This window comes from Thalia democratica, chromosome 3, assembly GCF_965202585.1.
Source record: "Thalia democratica chromosome 3, ktThaDemo2.hap1.1, whole genome shotgun sequence".
Lineage (NCBI taxonomy): Eukaryota > Metazoa > Chordata > Thaliacea > Salpida > Salpidae > Thalia > Thalia democratica.
In genome coordinates, this window is record NC_139167.1 from 24467924 (window position 1) to 24491116 (window position 23193).

The 23193-nt window shown below is 25.9% G+C and overlaps 1 protein-coding gene across 2 annotated transcripts in view; it reads left to right on the plus strand.

Annotated features, from left to right (window-relative positions):
• The window catches only part of LOC145831367 (solute carrier family 28 member 3-like), a 37310-nt gene that overhangs the window by 8929 nt on the left and 5188 nt on the right, over positions 1–23193 (plus strand). For both annotated transcript variants that reach the window (XM_082938606.1, XM_082938608.1), the window contains exons 6-11: positions 4863–4976; positions 10817–10894; positions 11792–11953; positions 12278–12406; positions 14975–15105; positions 22844–23009. In XM_082938606.1, coding sequence (XP_082794732.1) covers positions 4863–4976; positions 10817–10894; positions 11792–11953; positions 12278–12406; positions 14975–15105; positions 22844–23009 — 780 coding nt within the window. The remainder of the gene's footprint in view (positions 1–4862; positions 4977–10816; positions 10895–11791; positions 11954–12277; positions 12407–14974; positions 15106–22843; positions 23010–23193) is intronic.

Sequence of the window (23193 nt, forward strand, 5' to 3'; positions counted from 1 at the left end):
TTACTTTATTTTGAATAGAATTCTGTTTTAACGTTTAAATTTTTATCAATGCAAAAAAAAAAGTTTGCTTATCAAGTTAAACATAAGAATAAATAAAATCGCAAGGTAGTTTTGATTAAATGATAGATTACTCATTTGTTCATACAAAGCTTATAAAGTAATTAGTTTGATTCTATCTTTAGGAAAATATAGGTTAATATGGTACTCAATTATAAAATAAAAATAGTTAAAAGTTAATTGATAATCTTTAAGTTAAATACCAGCTTATTAATTGTACTATAAGTATTTGGTGTCATCTATTTAGAAAAAAAATAAAAAATAAAGAAACTTCTAACTATGAACTCAAAATACATACGTTTCGAGTTTGTTTTGTAAATTTTATTTTAAAAGAATGTCAAAGTTTTGTTTTGATATGTTAAAATGTCAAAAAACAAAACAAATTTTTGACCTAAAATAATTATAAAAAATAACCTTTTTTTTTGTCAAATCTGGTTTTATAAGTATTTTTTTTTATTAACGACTCGTTTGAATAGTTTAAAATTTTGTAGTATTTTATTTCAAATCTAAATGGGCAAGTAAAAGTCAAAAAAAAAAAAACGTTAAAAAAATACATACAAAATATAATCTATAAAATTTCGTATTATTTCAATGAATAACATTAATTGATTAAAAAAAATTCTCATATTGATTTATATTATAAATTTGATAGACTCCCTACTTAACTAATTAATGTTAATTGAAGATGTATTCATCTATAAACGGTTAATTATTGTGGATGCAATTTATTTTTAGCAAAACTAAACATTACATAATAGTTGCCTACAATTCATAGTTTATACTGTATAGCTGTATAAAAAATAACTTAAGAAAAAAAAGTTTGTTTAATGCTTAACTTTTGCTATTTTTTTTGAGTTATACAATCTTTTTTTAAAGTTGTTGTTAGTAAACATCCTTCTTTAATTAACACAAATTTATTTATTTATATTTCTTGTATTTTAGTTATAAGTATATTGTGATAATTTTAAACGTTTACGTAACAAAAACGAGTTGAATTATTGAAAGTGCCAACGGACCAATTGAAATGATTTTCTCCGGATTATCTTAGCGAGAAACTTTTTCATAAAATTCTTATCTGTTTCCTCAAAGTTTATGGTAAAATCTTAATTTATGATTTCAGGAAATAAATTTTCTTTAAAATTAAGACAAATGCCATCAATGACACAATTAAAACAACTTACCTGAATAAGTAGTATAGAGAAAGTTGTTAGATGAACTACATATTAAACGCTCGAGTGAGTCTTTTCAAGTTTAAACATCACAATAGTTGTAAAATAGCATTGCGGTTTGTAATAGTTGAGTAAGTATGCAAGATATTTGTGAGAAAGTTATGAATGAAGTAGTATGTTCGCTTTTATTACCGCCTTTTGACATTGTGTGTATGTAGAGTTATGGTTTAAAATTATTTTTATAATTTTTAAACTCTTTTTCTTGTTATTTTTTTCCATTCTTTAAACTCTAACGAACATTTTGACAAATATTTTTAACACACTTTTATTGTTTGCTTGCAATTTTAGAAAAAAAAATTGTAGCTGGATTTTATTATTCATTTGAAATATTGATAATAAACTGATATTTAATATTTAATGAGTTCTTGAAAGTATGCTTAAAGGCAAATGAATAAAACAATTATATTAAAAATGAAGAATAATTTAGAAATAAGTTATATTATGGCAATGTTTTTATTAGATTGTTTTTATTACTTTTTTTAATTAAAGCTAAAAAAACATGTATTGCTTCTATAACTTGATACAATTTAAGTGTATTAATTTTGTAAAATAGTGCTTAGTAAAAAGTTCTGAAAAATGTATCAATTTTGAAGTTAAATGCATACACATTTGAAAATACTGTTTTAAAATTTAACCTTTAAAAGTTAAAAGTGAATGACAAGTGAAAATTCCAAATGATAAAGTTTAAGCACTTTAGTTTATACTCCCAAAATTTTTACAAGTTTTTCAAGTGTCTAGTGCTTGTAAAGTTCACTTTGAAACTCTCATTTTTATGTTTGTTTAAAACAAATTACAGTTGAAATTGAAAAAAAAGTTAACCAAGTAATTAAGCTGAAGTAGGCATAAAATTATGTTTTTAAACTAATTAAAATATTTTTTACTTACTAAACTTAAATTTGAATTTTGGAAAATGGAAGTTTTTTATATTTAGAAATAGTTAATAACGTTTTTATAGTCATTAAAATATCATAAACTACTTTTATGTAACAAATTTTATTTTAAGGCCATAGGGGGGGTAGACCATGTTTTTTACAAGTTGATCTTATTTTATAGAGTTTTTACTAAGCTTCAAGATGCTTTTTACCGTTTTTAAAAATTCGAATTAGTTTTTGAGATATGACCGGCCAAAGTCGGGCCGCATAACAGGTTCCTTATGGGGAAGGAAAACAAAAACGGCGAAAAAAGACTAATGCATTCAAAATCTATCTCCTCCTTCATTTTTTAAGCAATCTTCTTCAAACTTTCACAGTCTATTCTTTATACAATAACAAAAAAACGTTATTTGTGACTTTAAAAAATTTCAAGTAAAAATACCTTTTTTTTGTAATTTTATGACAAAAATTAAAAAAAAAAGTGAATTTTCATCAAAAAAAATTGTTTTTTACAAAAAAAAAGTATTTTTACTTGAAATTTTTTAAAGTCACAAATAACGTTTTTTTGTTATTGTATAAAGAATAGACTGTGAAAGTTTGAAGAAGATTGCTTAAAAAATGAAGGAGGAGATAGATTTTGAATGCATTAGTCTTTTTTCGCCGTTTTAGTTTTCCTTCCCCATAAGGAACCTGTTATGCGGCCCGACTTTGGCCGGTCATATCTCAAAAACTAATTCGAATTTTTAAAAACGGTAAAAAGCATCTTGAAGCTTAGTAAAAACTCTATAAAATAAGATCAACTTGTAAAAAACATGGTCTACCCCCCCCCTATGGCCTTAAATACTAATAATACTTGACATTAAAACTGTTTCTTCTTATTTGTTAAACTCGATTGTTTTTGTAAATTTATATTAAAGTATAGTAAAAAATAAAGTTTTGATTATTAAGTAAAATAATTTTTATTGAGTAATTTCCAAAGTTGTAAATTAAAAAAGTTTAGTGGTTTAAGCCGCAGCAAAAACAACTTAATTAACTTTAAAACATTTATCTATGAAAACGATAAATGCTTGTGCTTTTGATAACTTTCCAAAGTTTAATTGTAGTTCAATCTGTGTATTACTAGTAAGGTTAAACTAATTTTTAATAGTGTAAATTAGGTAAGTTCTATAACTCACAAGCTGAAATTGATTACAAAGTAAACTTTAGTGTTTTTCAACATTTAGGTCAAAGCTCCAAATTTTGAAACATTTTTGTTTTAGTCTTTGTAATATTGACAAATATATGCCTAGCAGCTTAAAGATGCTTTTAAGTTAATTTGTTTTAAAATGTTTATGTTTAAAAAGATAAAAGCAAGTGGTAAGTGTTGTGAACCTTTTAAAAACTTTTTATCTGAAGATAAATTTTTGTTAAATAATAGAAAAAGTTTTTCACTTTAAGGAATCTAATCTTAACATTTTGATTTTGAAACGAAAGTTTATTTAAAGTTTTGATAACTTTCATACTTATCATATTTATATCACTAAGTAGTTTTAGGTGTGTCATTTGACATGTTTTTTTTTTATAAATCAAAAAGTAGCGGTTATATTTTATACAATGTTTTATTTTTTGAAGCCTATGTCTTTCGTATTTGAAATATTTATACTAAAGAAATTTCTCATTTTTCTACACTTGAAGTTTAATAAATGATAATTTTAATCCACTCATTTTTGTAATAAATTAATTTAACATAACCTTTTTAGTTTTCACGAATAAGTTTCACAAATAATCTTCTTTTAAATGTTGTCATAACATATTATGTATTTCTCAAAAACAGTTAAAACAATTTATTATCTTTAAGTGTTTAATTTCTTAAATGAAAGTATTAAATTTGTTCCAAACTTGTTTAAAAACGAATAATACTTAAATACACTACTTAAACTGATACAATCAATAGTTCATTAACTTTACACGTTTTTAGTTCCAAAAAGAACTAGTTAACACATTTTATTTTGAATATTATGAAGTTATTGTTTCAATATATTTTTGTTTCAATCACATTTGAATATTACATATTCACAGATATTGTGGGACTTAAATGTTTAACTTTAAAAAATTGTATTTTTTGCACATAATTGGGTATAGCAAACTTGTTATTATTTTCTACTACTGTGGTGACTCTTATCTTACATGTTTCCAGCTCCAAACATGATTCATAACATTCCATAAAAACTTCTATAAAATTAGGGACCAGTCAGACAAGGTATGGGGGTTGTATTGATTACCAATTAAGTTTTGTATTAGATATTTATTATTATTATTATTATTGGAGTTTATTGTGCGAAGATGGACTCAGGCATTAAAACCTGAGCCGCTTAAACAATACACACGAAAAAAGAAACAAGCAAATTACATTCAATGAAAATTAAAAAAACTAAACATAACGTAGTAAAAAATTACAAACAAATAGTCCTGTAAGATCAATTATAACTTAGTATGCACAAAAAACAAAAAGAAATAAATTTGAATAATATATTTCTACAGATTTCATGGAGACCGGTTAAATAGGGGTCAACTTGATTACTACTTTAGTTTTGTGTTAGATGTTTAATTAATATTACAGAAAAATACAAATTGTACTAACTTGCTATTATTTTCTTCTGTTGTGACTGATAATTTATTAGAAACTAGATTCAAATATGATTTATAATATATTGATTATCAACAGATATCATGGAGACCGGTATTGTGGGGCTTGCTGCTTCAGTTTGTGTTCGGATTGCTGGTGCTCAGGACCGATACCGGATTCAGTGTGATCAAAAGCGTTGGAGATTTCGTTGTGGTTAGTTTGTTTATTGTTAAATCTACAAAGTATACCGGGTTTAGTTTGATATAAAAAGTTAAAGATTTAGTTGTGGTAATTTTTTATTTACGAAAAAAAATATATACACTTATACAAAAAAAAACTTAAATATCAAAAGAAGCTATAATAAAGCACATAACAATTAGTACAGCAAATATATTTTTTTTAAATTGTAGGTATTTGAACAAATTATCAAAGTAATAAAACTTTGTATAAAACATAAAATTAGAGCAATCTTCACTTTCAAAATCCAACAAATCACATAATAAGCTCTTAAACTAATTGTAGTTGAACACCCTATATATAAGTCTAGTATATGTAATAATAATATAATACCATACAGTTGAAAATATTAAAACGGCATTATTTTTTTTCAAACCGTTTTTAACCCTCCCTGTGACGTAACTATCTAAAAAATTTTTTTTCTACGTTTCGAACAATATTCAGCTGTAATTTTATGTACGCAGAATGAGTTCAATACTCATTTCAATGTTTTTACTTTTTATTGAAACTTTTACGCCTCCAATATTGGAGGTTATGTATACTATACTTTAATAAAAAAAGTGTAGTCTTAATTTACAATTAGCTTAAATTAGTTCAATTTTCTCAATTTTTTTTTTTTGATCAAAATTTTACGCTTCCAACGCTATAGAACTTACGAATAATATGTTAAGGATAAAAAAACTTTCTTTTAATGTTTGATGCATTCTTAGGATTTAATTTGTTTAAGTGGGAAAATATGTGTTTCATTATAAAAACTTGGTTCAACGAGTTTTGTCAAGTTATTTTGCAATAAACCGTCTAAGATAAATTTGTATTGAGTGTCGTTAATTGGACTGAAAGATTCTAATTAGAAAAATGTAGTGCTGTGTTGTAATACTTTAAAATAAAAAAGTAATCTTTCAAACTATTTGTTTTTAAAACTTTTTTTTAAAGATCTCTAAACAAACAATTTCAAATATATTTACAAACTAACTTAATAAGTACTACTATTTCAGCATATTTAATTTTCTTTTCTACCACTAAACAACAAATTTAATTTTCTTCAATGCCATATAACAAGCCAAGTAATTAATGATTCAAACATGTTTTAGTATTCAATTTAAATTTGATTTGTGTAATATCCAAGTAAACGACTTTAACTATAAAATTTTAGTTGAGGAGTTTTCAAGAACTTTTTGATTTTTTTGTCTGATAAAATTTGTTTTTTAAGGTGTTAATTAGATTAAGCTAACTAAAATACTTTAAATTAAACGTTTACAGATTTATTGATTAATTTTAACCTGATTATTAAGTTAAGAATTCTAAAACGTCAGATTGTAACACCTGAACTTATTTGTAGTTCTTAATAAGTTTGAAATATTTAACTAAATAACTTTATTACAATGTTAAAAACTTCTACCCATGAGATATTACATAGTTATTTATAAGTTTGTACCATATTGTTATCACATGATAAAAAATAATAATAATATACAATAAATAAAGTGCAGCAGTGTTTTCTAAGTCGCAGTAGCATTTAAGCTTCATTGTTACGTAATAATGTAAAAGTTGGAAAAATCTTTCTAAGCGTTTTGATTAAATCGTAGTAAAATTCCAGTTGTGTGGAAACTAAAAAGTTTTTTTTTATGCATTGCAACTTTTTAGCTTCCTAAACTGGAAGTAACACTAAATAGTTTATTAAAATTAATTATAAAAACTACTTTAATGTTTGTACTCATTTAAAGGAAGATAGGTGTTTGTAAGTTTTTTATTTATTACTTTTTTCATTATTTTTAGGTTTTTAATTTTCAAACGTTTTTGATTAATATGTTAATCTTATTAAGATCATAAAATTACGTCAAAAAAAATTATTTGAAATATAAACTGGAAAAACCTGGAATTTTAAACAATATTACATGCAAAATAATGAAATATAAATTACATACAAAAAGTATATTATATGCTTTTTTTTGCTATCGTTAAGCTTTTTTTATATAAAAACTTTTAAGTTAGCATTACAATATATTTTTAGTGTTTATTTACTATTTTAGACAGTTTTTTACCTTAAGTTTAACCTTACACTACAACGGGGAAAAAAAACTTGTACTTTTAAAAACCTGGAAGAAAGTCATCAACATAAAACATTAGGCAGCGCTGTATGAAATTTGTTCGTAGAGTATATAGTAAACGATAAGTTTAGTTTAAGTTTTGTAACACAATCAGTTAAGAGCAGTTGACGAGTTAAATCAGATTTAGTATCTGAATAACGTTCAAATAATTAGTTTGATGTTTTTTTGTATGAAAAATTGATCGAACAAGGTAACAAAATCTTGTCGAGCTAATTGGCAATGAGCTGTCGCATTTTACATTGCATGGTGTTGACTCAACCCAAGTCAATTGAGTAAAAATTAAGTGACACTTTTTACAGAATTATTGATGTTTTTGACTAATCTTTTTAAGCTTAACATTAATTTAATATGGCAAAAAGGTCACTTTAATTTAATTTTTAAGACTTAAACTTACATGTTTTTATAGTTCTTTTAAACCATGTTAGACTTATTAAACTGATTAAATTTAAAATAACTTACCTGTTGGTGTTTTCTGATGTTTAATTAATTTAAAATGCATCAAGATAAATTAGTTGACTATATAACTGTGTTTAGATTCTGTTTATTTTTAATAGTTATAAAATGGTTTAATCATACAAAATGAGTTTTTTAAATATATGAATATAACTGTAAATTACTAACTACCAGAGTTACTTATATAAATTAATAGTTCACAGATGATATAAATTACAAACTTATTGACTCACGAATAGTAGTGAACAATGTTTCACTCAGTTAACGATTTATTTCGTGACCATCATTTATAATAAATATTTTATGCAAAACAGTTTAGTTTATTAAAAACCAACCGAGCCTAAAATACCAAAAGTTAGATCATAATTTTGTAAGTATAAAATTGAAACAAGAGTCAAAAAACTTTTGAATCACATCTGCTTCTGAGCACGCCTGTGGTATCATAGTGCTTCTGCACACTCCTGTGACGTAATAATGCTTCTGAGCACGCATGTGACGTAATAATGCTTCTGAGCACGCCTGTGACGTAATAATGCGAATTTCGCGACAATTTTTCAAGTCAACTTGTTTACAACTGTGCGATTTTTTCATTTTTATCACCATGTAGTCTAATGTTCCTATTTGGCTAGATTTTTAACTTCTTTTTATGGAAGCAACCATTGGTAGTAAAACTAAATATATATTTACTATTATTAATAAAACAGAAATGTTAACTGTTAATGATTTTATATTGTATATTTAATATATTATATAATGACATAATTATTTATAATATGATGAGATGTATTTTTAGAATATTGTAAATAATTAAAAAGAAGTTAGTGGTCCAAAATGTTTCAAACTTTATTTATCTAAAACTTTTTTTGCAAAATGTAATAAATTAAAGTCTTGTTACTGAGTTGGCTCTATAATAAACTATTATCTTTTTAATTCTTTTAAATTAACATAAATCAACGTTTTTTATTTGCGTTACAGCTGTATCATTGAGAAACGGAAAAAAACTGTTCACACTTTAACATGTTTATAAATAATATTTAAAAAATTTTAGTGATGATAATTTATAAAGTTATTTTTGTGCGTATTAAAAATGAAAGAATTTAATATTTCGAGTTAAATTTTTATTATTGAGTTTTTACTTTTTTAATGTTTTAAAGTTATATAACAATTAGTTCTTATGTCTTTTTAGTACTTTTAAAACATTTATATATATTTTTTTAATTTAAGCGGCTGTATTGCGTTTGATGTCAATAACATTTATGCAACTTTATTATGTATTACTAAAGTTTATAATGTAAAAGTGCTTCAAAAAGTTCTTTAAATTTTTGATAAACAAAAAAGCTTAATTTTTCACTAACAGTAAATAATGAGCGCTTTGACACAATTTACTTTTAACTTATAAATAAAATCGATTAATATGCTGTCAAACACCTACAAAGCGTGTAAAACTTTATTAATTGACATGTTTCATATTATATTAATGAAAAAGTACTATATTAACAAGTTGACTACAGTATTTTGGCATAGCTTGTCTTAATGTTTTTAAATAAATTAATCAGACAATATTGATAAGATTACTGCAGTGTTTTGGCAAGGGTTGTTAATTTTACAAGTGCAACTTTTCCTGATCAAGTTTTTGCACATATTAGTATTAGATTTGTACATTACTGAATATATTGGTATTAATTTATAAATTATGCATATAGATATTAGAAACAACACTCAGTACATTTTATTTTTTATTGCCAAAAATAAAACAACTAAAATTTTACTGATAAGTAAGCTTAATATATTTTGACGAGTACATATCGATTAGTAAGTTGTCAAACACTTTTAAAAGTTTGTTAAACTTAAAATAGTTGACATCTTTTTTAAAATTTATTATATTAAGACAAGCCTAACAAAATTACTGCATAATTTTTACAACACTTGTTAATTTGTCCAATTAACGTTGAAGTCATCTTAACAGTAATTTAATTAAAAAGATTAACAGTTTGTTTTTATGCCTTTATAAATTGAATTACATACTAAAAAAGTTGAACTTTATAAACCCTTTCTTCTTGTGTTAATATAAACATATAAAATATGGTTTAAAAGCATGACAAACAGTGTTAAACATACTAAATTGTACCCTTTTTGTGTAAAATATAACAAAAAACTGTGAATCAAAAGCAGTTTATGCCAGCAGCCATATTAAGAATATTATTTTTTGTTTATTTACTGAACAATACAAAATTTAAATGTGCTTTCAAGCCGCCTTGTTACGTAAGAAGACAAGATTTCGCGAAAAAATAAATCGAAATGCGTTTTAACAGTTGCTGTTTCATTTTTTCATACTTGGTTTTATTTATTTTCAAGGTTAAGTTTTTTGTGCGTGCCATAAGTGTACGGAATATCTTAGAAATATTATAAAAAGTTTTGTTTCTACAAATAAAAGCAGTTAAGCAGTTTAAATAGTGTTGTGAAATATTGATGTAAATAGTCAGTTTGTGTAAAGATTAAAATAATTGTTTGAATTAGATATAAAAATTAATTTCGTAATATTTACAAAGTATACGATAAATATACTAGTACGAATTTAAATTATTTTACTATTTAGAAATTTTCAGTTTAAAAATAAATTAAGGCATTAATAACATTTGTGACAGATTGCATTGTAGCATTCATATTAAACATGACACAATATTGAAATAAAAATAGTTTCCCCTAAAGGTGTTAATCTTGTAGTTTAAATCACAACTGTGTAGTAATGGCTTTCAATATTTTGAAATAAGTTCAGAGAAACTTTTGTTTTAAGCTGTCAAACGTTTTGTCACAACATAGTGTTAAAAGAATTGACGTAATTTAATTTAATTCTAATTCTAATAATAAATGAACTGTTATACTTTGCACCCTTTATATGATGTTTTTTTAAACAACTACTATTTTATGCTCGTTTTAGTCACACTTTTAACTAATCTCTTAAGTTTTTTACACTGCTAAAGGTAACTTATATGAAATTTGTTCAAATTAAAATCTGTAAAAAACTATACAAAACATGGAATATTACATTTTATGTAAACTACCATAAAAATTTTGAATATGTTTTTTTTAAAAGTTTTACTTTTTTTCATTTAAAACACTTTAAATATGTAGCATAAAAAACGCATTAAAAACTAACACAAATGTACTTATAGTAAGCTGTTATCTTTATATATTTATGTTTTATATAGTATTTTTATTTACAGAAATTTCTCAATTATTCATTTATTTTGACAGAAATTTCTCAATTATACTGACAAAGGATCACAGTTTGTGTTCGGTGGAAACTTCAGAATGCATTTCTTCGCTTTCAAGGTTTGATTGTTTTATTATTTAAGTATACAAAACTAAATGGATCAATAAAACACGACATTTAATATACCTTATTTTGTGCTGTATTGCATTTAAGGTTGTTTTTTATTGATTTGTTACTAAAGTCCAAATTTTAAATATTATTGAAACTTTTAAGCCTAAAAGTTATTGTAAGAATATTAGTCAAATCAACTTTAAATATTATAAAATAACTTTTGTTCTAAAAATTATCACTAGATAAAAATTATGACTCTAAAATTTCGTCATTTTTAAGCATTTAAAATTTAAATTTTCAGGTCCTTATTTTCACTTGATCCAAAAGCTAAACTAATAACCTTTTCTCTTAACTGATTCTGCCAAAAATAGTTTTTTTCAATAATTTATAAAAATATATTATCAAATATTTCAAAAACAAACTTGATTGTTATTTTTACCGAAGAGAACCAATTATAATCAAGTTCCTGCTAGAATTTTTTCTCGGTCAGTTTTGGTTCTTTATTTTTACTTTTATCATGTATTTTCCAAGCATATTCTACCGCAATCATCCAATATTTTTTCAAAACATTTTTAGGATCACTGTTATTTTGTTCATTACTTTTACCTGTTGTTGTTCTTACTTTTGTCCCAAAAAACTTATTGTTTTTATCGATATTGCTGCAAACAATCTTCAAACCATCACTAATACTATAAAGGTTAAAACGAATAAATATAAACTTGCCCACCCCTACATTAATTATATCAAAAAATTCAACAACTATTGTTTGTCATACATTGTCTGTGTTTTACTATTTTTCAATACGTATCTCTCCCAAACAATATTCTTCAGTTGCGTAACATCAATATCGTTCTACTTACTAATAATTATTAATATAAATAATTAAAAAGTATTTTTTCATACAGATTCTTCCACAAACAATCTTCTTCAGCTGTGTAACTTCCATATTGTTCTACTTGGGTCTCATGCAGTGGTTCATCAAGAAACTCGCCTTCCTAACTCAAACCACTTTGGGTGTTTCCGCCATGGAATCAACAGTGGCTATCGCTAATATATTTGTCGGAATGGTATGTTTAATTAAAATGCAGTATAGTAAGTAATGATTTATTAAAGTTTATCAATTTTTTTCACAATCATTTAATATTCTAACAAAATGATATATAGTTTAACAAGTACAATCTGGTTTAAATAAACTTACTTTTCAAACATTATGAAAATACATTTTTGGTAAAGATTGTCAATTAGAAATTTTACGATAATTATTTTATTAAACTTTATATGGTTTTAGCTAACATATATATGTTAGCTAAAACTATTATATATATATATATTATTTTTATTTATGAAGTTTTGATAAACTTACAATTTAAACTATTATGACGTAACAATAGACGGAAGCGCCGCTGGTGGTGAAACCTTACTTGGGCGAACTGACCAAAAGCGAGGTGTTTTCAGTGATGTGCTCAGGAATGGGGAGCGTCGCGTTCAGTACTGTGGGGGCTTACACCGGTGCTTTTCATGTAGGATTTTTGTTTATTATATTTATTTACTTTTACTTAATTATAAAGTGTTATCATGTTGGTACTTTTGTTTTTTTTTTGTATAATTGTTATTAACTTATTACACATTTATTAATTTAAGTATTATCGCGAACAATGGGAATTTTGTTTGCATTTAAGAATCCAAATAGATTCCTCATAAAAATCAGAAACTTAATTTATTTATAAAGCTTCCTTAGATCTACCAATATTGTTATTTATACTTTTTTACTTTTAAGTTCAACAAGATTAGGTAAGCTAAGTGAAAGGAACTAAGTCATTTTCAAAGACTCCAATCCGTGTAATTATGGTGGCTACTACTATTGCTGTTTGATTATACATTGTACTGTTATTAATTAATGAAATGTTAATACATGTTTAATATATATGAGATACTAACAATAACAAAAACAGCTATAAATATATAACAACACTTAATTATATAAAAATATTTACGATTGGCATTAAATTGAAGGCTTCACAGTTGAAATAGTTCGTATTTTGGTAAAAAGTTTAAATACTATTAATGTCGTTTTCCTTTTTTAAGTTTGTGTTCAGTTTTTAGGTAAACCTTTTTATATAGTATCAGTTTATATTGGGTGCACGACTATTCAAATTCAGACAATTTAAATTCCGACAATTCAAATTCTTAAAACAAAATTGAAACAGCCACAAATAAAAAAGTAATGTATATTTGTCAAACGTCAAAATATATATGTAGGTCATATTAATATCTACAAGCATTTTTTTTTTCTTTTTGCTCGACGTTAAATATTTTTTGAGATATAACTTAAATTAAGTAAAAAACAGAGTTATTTTTAGTAGTTTAAAAATTTCTTGAAAAGTATTTTAGACTTTAAAAAAATAAAAAAAGTGGCTTGTAGATATTAATAATACCTACATATGTATTTTTTAAATTTTTCAAATTTTTATTACTTATTGAGATAAAGCATTTTAGATATTTTTTTAAGAATTTGAATTGTCGGAATTTGAGTTATCCGAATTTGAATTGTCATGTAACCGTTTATATTTTATAAACACTTCAATAATCTTTTAGTGTGGCCTTTGATTTAAGTTAGCTAAAGCTTCTGTGTAGACTAGTCTGATGATTGTATATGTTGTGGTTTTAAAATCTAAAATTGTTCACAACTAAAAAGAGTATTGATTTTTAAAACTTTAAAATTTTCATAACAAAATGACCTTCGTTTTATTGACAGTTAAATTTGTATAACTGCCAAAAAGTTTATTGAGTTTATTACTAGACTTTTAGTTTTATTTTTTAGTTCAGTGCATATTTTTAAGTTTCCACAATCTGAGCACTGTATACTATTTTTAAAGCTATTGAAAAACCCATTTTATTGGCTAAATAATTTTTTCCACATGGTTTTACTTTGATATTTTTAGTTGTTGAAGTTCCTTAACAAGTAAAAGTGTATAATGCTTTAAAAACACTTCAAAACTGTCTTTGTGTAACCTTTTATTTATTTTTTATCTATAAAACCTATTGAAAAAGTTCGTGTATCGGCCAATTACAAAGATTAGAACTTTTTTCCATATGGTTTGACTTTGATATGTTTTTTTTTGTTTTGAAGTTTTTAACAATCAAAAGAGTATTGATTAAAAAACACTTTTAAACAGTCTTGTTATAACCTTTGATTTTAATTAGGTTGGTCTTTTGTAAACAAAAGTTCGTGGTAGAAATTTTGTAACAAAATATTTATTTTATGCCATACTAAAAAAAAAATATTTTACTATAAGTTTTCAAACTTGCACTGAAGTTTTTTGACGTATTTTATTTATTTAAGTATGCTTGAACTTTATTAATTGCCATAAAACATTTTTAAACATCACACACATATATATATATATGATGAATAAATTATTTAAAAGCCCTTCAAGTGGGCTCAGTTGAAAGTGTTTAAGTTTAAACATTAACCTTATTTTATATATATATATATATATATATATATGTAACTAACTGGTTTGTAATATAAGAGTCGCTTGGACCATGTTTGAAAATCTATCGAAGCTTCATCAAACAATTTGTGTTCTGGCATAACCATATAAATTTAAAGAATTTAAATATTTTGAAACTCATGTTTTTTTATGTAACTTTTAGATAAAATTACCTTAGTTTTAATTACATCAGTAAATGTTCCTTTACTCGATAGTTACAACTTTGTTTCGAGTTTGTAAATCTACACCTTTTTTATCAAAAGTTTAAAAAGGGGAAGCACTTAATATGCGCATCTTCTACCAGCCATATGTTTTTTGACACGAAATTCAATTGTGACGTCATACTATTTGCGTTGTTGAGTCAGGGGGCAATCAAGTTTCAAACTTATGCCTGAAATTCAAATAGAGAAATCAATTGTTTATAAAAACAAGTATGGGACACTTTGCAATAAACAGAAGCACATTTATTATGACACCACAAATATCAGTGTTATTAACTCACAAAAGGTAGAAAAGAGTAGTTTATAACTGTCATTATCATTATTTCATTAAATATTTAATCATGACTTCATACTATTTGTTACGCCACAACAGGTGGACATAGTGCAGTTATTAACAGCGATGATAATGACCGCCCCCGCAGGTCTCGTGGTTGCTAGGTTACTTTACCCAGAAACAGAAAAATCCAAGTTCGCCACTACTGATAAATTACAGATGGATAAAGGGTTAGTGAATTAAGTTGATATTTATTAATTTGTTTATCAATTTAAAATAATTTTTACTTTAACAATTGCTATAATATATTTATGGGTAGGTGTCAGAAAAGCACAGCGTCACTTTAGCACGGGGTGACACTTTAGCACGGCGTCACTTTAGCACGGAGTGTCACTTTAGCACGGGATGACACTTTAGCACGGCGTCACTTTAGCACGGAGTGTCACTTTAGCACGGAGTGTCACTTTAGCACGGCTTCACTTTAGCACGGGGTTACACTTTAACACGGGGTTACACTTTAACACGGAGTGTAACTTTATTACTGATTGATTCTTTTGCACAAAATGATTCTTAAGCACGGAGTGACTTTTAAGCGCCATCGATAGTTTTCAGTAATTTAATTAAATACGTGTAAAATTTGTATTTAATAAAACGATTATATATAAAAACTATCTATATCGATATACAACTATCTACGACCTATCTTATAATAACGCGTTAAGTCAGTTAAACGCTAAACCCGCATATATAAAAGTAACAATATCGGCAGATGGTAAAATGCAAACATGAGTACAAACACTTTTGAAACAATCGGCTTAAAATAATCAAATAAAAATTTCACTGATCAAACATCAAATTATGCTATTTCTTAAAATTTAAGAGAATAGAAAACCTATATAGACCGAGAAAAATGTAAAATAGTTTTATTTACTTTTGTTGCAGTCTATATATAAATCTTACACATTTACAAATTTATTTGACGTATTTACTAATATACTAGTATTTATTAATATTTATACTTTACTCACTGAAGTTAAATTAAGCTACAATCTTATTAAATCACGTTATAAAAAACCTTGAGCTCGTATATGTTGCTAGGTTTAAACAAGTAATTTTACGTTTAAAATATGATAGTATATATTTAAATACGTTAGTTAATATATCTTAATAAAATGATTTGATAGAATTCTTAAAATTACTTCTATATTGTAATTATTAAACTGAGGTTTGCTATAGAGTAACTAGTGTAATTTTATATTAAATACGAAGTTTTAGTTGAAGCTTTAACTTGAAACATATTAAAAGCTTGTAGTATTATGTTGCATAGTTTATTTTTATATTTTCAACATAACATATAAGGATAAACAAATATGTCATTCCATGCTAAAATGACGCCGTGCGAAAGTGTCACTCCGTGCTAAAGTGACGCCGTGCTAAAGTGTTACTCCGTGCTAAAGTGACGCCGTGCGAAAGTGTCACCCCGTGCTAAAGTGTCCCTCTGGCTAAAGTGACTCCGTGCTAAATTGTCACTCCGTGCTAAAGTGTCACACCGTGCTAAAGTGTCACCCCGTGCTAAAGTGTCACCCCGTGCTAAAGTGTCACACCGTGCTAAAGTGTCACCCCGTGCTAAAGTGTCACCCGTGCTAAAATGTCACCCGCGCTAAAAAGTCACTTCGTGCCAAAGTGTCACACTGTGCTAAAGTGTCACACCGTGCTAAAGTGACACCGTGCTAAAGTGTCACCCCGTGCTAAAGTGTCCCTCTGGCTAAAGTGACTCCGTGCTAAATTGTCACTCCGTGCTAAAGTGTCACACCGTGCTAAAGTGTCACCCCGTGCTAAAGTGTCACCCCGTGCTAAAGTGTCACACCGTGCTAAAGTGTCACCCCGTGCTAAAGTGTCACCCGTGCTAAAATGTCACCCGCGCTAAAAAGTCACTCCGTGCCAAAGTGTCACACTGTGCTAAAGTGTCACACCGTGCTAAAGTGTCACCCCGTGCTAAAGTGTCACCCCGTGCTAAAGTGTCACCCCGTGCTAAAGTGTCACCCCGTGCTAAAGTGTCACACCGTGCTAAAGTGTCACCCCGTGCTAAAGTGTCACCCCGTGCTAAAGTGTCACACCGTGCTAAAGTGTCACCCCGTGCTAAAGTGTCACACCGTGCTAAAGTGTCACACCGTGCTAAAGTGTCACCCGTGCTTTTCTGACCCGTTCCCATGTTTATAGATTAAGTATAAAATATTTATTTATTTCAATTATACCAATAAATTTCACATTACTAAAGAGTTAGTATAACTTTTCGAATACAATTATATAAGTATGCTTATTTGACATTTGCATTTATTACGGATGTTCATTTAAAGCATTTGTTAACTAACTAACTGTATTAGTGAAAATCAAATCCTTATACTTGAACTATAGTTATTGTTAGTCTTTTATCACAAAAAAACAAGGGTTTTTTTTAGAGAATATATTCATTATAACTTAATATTATAATTTTAATATATGTAATATAACGTGATAAAATACAAAGGCAGTCTTCAGGTATTATTTTATAGTTATTAGTCCAAAATTGGTAACACAGGGTTGCCAAAAAACCTGGAGTTTAACAATTTATGTTAAAAAACCTAGAGTTTAATAAATTTCTAAAAACACTTGGAAAACCTGGAATTTTGAACAAAAATCACTTAAAAATCCTAGAACTATAAACAACTTTTACATGAAAGGTAACTAAATTATATAAGGTATGCAAAACCTATCACATAGCTTAATAACTTTTTCGTTAAAAACAAATTTGAAATAGCTTTCAGTTCTTTTTCAAACTTTATATACTATTCAAGACAATATTGTACCTTGAATTAGTTTTATACTTAAAGTCAACCTAAAAACTTGTTTTTTAAAAACCTAGTAAAAATTTACGATAAATTTTTGGCAACCCTGTAATACTAGAATAAGTTGTTTTGTAGTTGTAGTTTCTTATTTTAATTTCTTGTTAAAAGATATCTTTTGAAATATTTATTTGAATAATACTAGTAATAAGTTAGTTCTTAACTATTTATTAGTTTTTGACTCCACGCTTTAAGAAATTACCTTTCACATTATGATGTAGCCAATTAAAATAATGGTTTTTCAACAAAACTATCTGCATAATGAAATTTTAAATTGATATCTTAAACATTAAGTTTTTACTGTTTTCTATAAAAAAGACTTTAACACTTCCGCAAAGCATTAATTAGTCTAATGTTTTTGAAAATTTGTTTAATACACTAAAATTAGTATTTTAGTTTTACACACAAAAAAGTTTGTCATAAAGAAACCTCTTCATTATATGTTGCGCAATTTTGAACGCGCGGGAATAATTTTTGTTTGCTGTGAACACTCGAAGCTTCCGCCTATCTTTTTATTGACGACATTTCGCGCTCTTTTGAGCTTTTGTTGAGAAAAATTTTGATTGAGAAATTTGCGTGTGGAGAGAATTTGTAGTACTAAAAATGACACTTAAAATTCACATAACGTAAATAAAGTTCTTACAGTTGTGAAACGTTTTATTTCAAATGATTTGTTTTAACTTTTATCCTTAGTAAGGTTTTTATTTTTTTTAAGTTTACTGTATTAACAAATTTATGTTATATTTATAAATGTAGGTTATTGAAGATGCTGTTATAAGCTTATACAATGTAAGTAAGGTTCTCTACAATTGTATCACTTGTTTTTGGTAGAATCTTGTTAAAACTTTTGTGGTGAAAATATTTTTATGGTGTTCAAAATTGACATAAAGATTTTAAAGTTCATTTAACGTTAAAAAAAAACATTTTTTTAAACAATTGTTCGTTAAAAACTGTTTGATGTTGTTTTCGAAAACAGCAATAAAAGCTTTCTCTAAAATTGTAAAACATTGTTTTTGGTAAAATCTAGTTAAAAATATTAGGTTTAGTAGGTTTTTTATTGTGTCAAAAAATGATACACAACTTTTAAATTCATCTTATATGAAAACAAACAATAAACGCGCAAAACAAAAATGGTTGTTTTATAAATACTGCTTGAGTTGGTACTAAAAAATGGCAATAAAAATATGATGAAAAATTTTAATTTAAGTCAAAAACTTTTTCAAGTCTGAGCTAAAGTACTAAAACTCACAAACACTTACATTTTAACTTAATTATATTCAACTTTATGAGTGAATTTTCATAAGACTTAACTGTTTTTTTAAGTAGATCATTTACATCGATGCTTTCCTTAAAATTTTACCTTAGACTTTTTGTGAAGACTTATCACAAGATAAAAGTTATTGCACATGTAAGTGATTGTTCAAACCTCCAAAGTGTAGTTTTATTAATAATATAACTAAATATATATACATTGATTTAACAATGCAAGTAAAATATCCAAACTCAAAGTGTAGTTATAGTTGATTTAAATTATGAAACTGATAGTCTTTTTACTGCATGGTATTTTTCACACATTTATTCAAGTGTTTTTTGTTATTACAAGCAAGTACAAAGTTACTACTTGTTATTTTAATCAACATCACGAAATATAAATGACACGTCTGTAATAAACTGTTAAATAAACACGTTTTGGTGAGTAATGATATTTTATTTTTTTTAGTTTTTTCTTAAAAAGATATTTTATAAGTTGTTTGTTATTTGTTTTTTAAAACTATATCCGTAATGAATTAAAAACAGTTGTTGTTGGTTATTTCGAACAATTTTTTTTTGTAACATCTGTTAAACAATTATTTAAGTTTTATTAAAGTTATTAATTTATGTTTTTCAGAAAATCACAAACTTGTAGCTTTGATAACTTAATAAAAAAAAATTATTAGAGTTATTTTTACCTTTGCAAAAAAAATAAACTTTTTCATAGACTTAATTTAGTGAACATTATTTTTTTAACTAATGAAATGGTTAAATACTTTAGTTCTAATTTAACAAAAATTTAGATTTTCCAAAAAAACAAAATCAACTTTTTAAAAATTTTGATAATTAAGTTAAATGTAAACAGCTTTTGAAAAATCGAAAAGTTAGTAAAATTGATAATATTTAAAACTAAACAAATAGCGTAAATTATTTTAAATAAGGCTTTGACTACTATAAATATTATTGTCAGATAAATTAAACTAGCGATCATGAAGAAAATAAATTGGTTTTATTTAAAAACAGTTTAACTGACTTTATTTTATTAAACTTAAAGTACTTTTGCGATTTATAATACAAAACATAATAATTAAAAATTTAGTTTGTTAAAGCTTCCGTTACCAATAATAAATCTTTAAGCATTTTGCCTTTTCAAATTTTATTTCATTTGTAGTTGAAAATAAAAATTGGTTAGAAAAAAAGTTAAGAATTTTATGCTCAACTTTTAAAAAAGATTTTATAACGACATAAATACTGAAATTTAATATTGAGAAAAGGCATCCGAAGCCAAACTTGTTCTGTCAAGTTCAGTGACGTCACTGAGTTTTTTTCACACAAATTTTAAATTTATTTGCAATAATTAAATAAACAACATCTTCCAACAACATCATACAGTAATATAATTCAAATTTGTAGAGACAAAATGATTTGTCTCGTAAATCGTACGAAAACCAAGCTAACTCCACTCTTGTTGTAAGTCGCCTGTAACGTAAGGACTGATATTTGATACTTTTGAATGGTGTAAAATCTTGGAGTTTTGAACAGGTTTTCCTATAAAAATCATTGAGAATCTTTAAGTGTTTAACTTATGTGAAATAATTGTTTTTCTAATATTTTCATTTAAATTAAAAATATATATTATATAATTATAAGTATTGTGTTGTTAAGTTAAACACTACAATAAGCTAATGAATAACTAGATTTAATTTGATCCAATGCTTTGAAAGTTGTATGCGAATCTTACTTTTAGTATAAAAATATTTCCTTCTAAATAAAGTTTAATTCAAATATAAGTTATTTAAGTTTTTTTTTTTGTAAAATTCAGGCAAGGGCAAATTCTCTAGCAGGCGGACCAGATTTACCTGAAAAAGTCTTTTGCCGACCATTTTAGTGAAGATTTGAAAATTTTTACTAAAACGACTAAAAAGCATTATTTACAAGCAAAAAGTTATGAAATGACCATTTAAAAGTGTCAAAGTGTGCTGAAAGTAAAACTAAGATCACATTTAAAAATGTTTCATCTTTGGTTTTTTCAAGTTAATTTCAAGCTAAAAAATACGTTTTCATCCACAAACTTCTGTTTAGTGGGGCCTTATGTTTGCTTCTCCGGTTTAATGTATTTCATTAAGTAATTCATTAAAATTTGTAACCTAGTTATAAACTAAATTTATCTCAGTTGACGTATTCAAACACCTAATATAAAAACATTATATGGCAAAAGCTGTGCCTAGAGTTTGGTCATTCATTCAAGAATTAAACATTTGTGGCCCGCTGACTACGCTGAAAATTTTAATTTATTGATATTGTGCAACTGTTGTGTATGTAACTAAGCGTTTTTTGTTACAAGCAAAAGTTTTTTGTAGATAACTGTTTAATATGGCTGACTTAAAAAACCTAATTTATACCAAATTAAATTTTCCCACAGTAACAAGTCAATTTAACTATAATAGAATGTTATCAACTAGAATCTGCTGGTAAACTGCTACTGCCAACTTTTAGTTAATTTGAAATAACTTTCTTTCAGATGTACTAATAAGGTACTTTTCAAAATCTTAATAGTTATATTTTATAATTAGAATTTGAAATTACAAATTAATTTCATAGTAATTAATTAAATGGAAACTTATTGATTCCTCAAATGTTTTATGCTCAATAATTAAAACCCGTTTGTTTTATTTTTAAGAAAAGTGTATTTTGTTAATTAATTCAATAAAATTTACCTTTACGTGTTTAAATTTTTTTTATAAAATAATTTAAATTCCGAATCAAAATAACTGATACCAGTTTTGTCAAAGCTAGACAATTTTAAATCTGAAATTTTATCAAATTTAATGGAAACTGTGATAAACGTTAATAGTAGAATGCACTCTGCTAAGTTTAGTGACGTCATGAGTTTTATTTTCATAAAAAAAGATTTAAGTTGAGCACATATATTGTATAAAAATATTGTAGTATTTACTTAATTTGGGATTGATTGAAATAATTTCTAAAGGCAAAGGATTTTGTCTTAAAATATATAAAATTAAACTCATGAGTTTCATTATTTTTTTTTTTCAGATTTTGGCTCTAAAAAAATCTATCATTTTTATTATAAACATTGGTTAGTTTTTGATCACTCAGGCTGGATTTTTTCGCTTTAGATTAGCAACTCTTACTTGACTACGCTTAACTACCAGTTTATCATGTACTAGATGAATCGATACTTATACAATACAACGAAGTTTTAAGAAATTTTAAAATTTACTTGTGCTTGCAACAACCTAAAATAGCTTAAAAGATTAAATAGTTATTGTAGAAACGAGAAAATAGGTTCAATTTATTTATTTTGAAAAGTTGTAAAATAAACTTTTGAAACAATTAATTTCAAACATATTGAAGCAATTTTTGTATTTTTACCAAACGTTTTGGTCTAGTTTAAATAAAATGTATTTTAAGTATGTATTCTCAGACTAGTATTCTTAAAATAAACAGTTTCAGCAGATCAGACTCAAACATATGTAGTATATAGATATATTAGGAATGTAGGGAAGCATTTATTACTGATGAGTATGTATTGAATATGTTACTATCCCTCTCGCTACAGAACCGACCGCAGCATTGTAGAAGCTATGATAAAAATATACAATAATAACAATATTAATAAATATTAAACTTTAATTTTACAGAACGGACAGAAACATTGTAAAAGCTGCAGCAATCACGTCAAATCTCTTTAGTTAGGCAAACGTGTATAAAAAATAAAAGTAAAGTAAAAAACAAACTGTTTTATTATAGAATCAAGGTGATAAAGGATATGAAATGATAAGTAAATAGATTATCATACTTTGTTAATCAACAGAACGGATAGGAACATAGTAGAAGCTGCTGCGATGGGGGCATCGTGCTCCATCCCTCTAGTGGCCAACATCGCCGCCAACCTCATCGCCTTCGTGGCGGTCATCGCCGTCATTGATGACGTCATACTTCTGATGAGCGGCTACGTGGGGTTGGAGATCAATTTCACCGTTAGTTTTTTTTTTTATTGAAAAATTTTTTTTAGTTTGTTAATTTTAAAACTTGATTAGAGGATTCGAATGTTGCAGGTTTTTATTCTTTTATTGATAAATAGTTTTTATTTGTCTACCTAATGTTTCTGTTTAGATATGTCGTCAAGGCTTTAATATCAATTTATCTTAAACAACAGGTAAG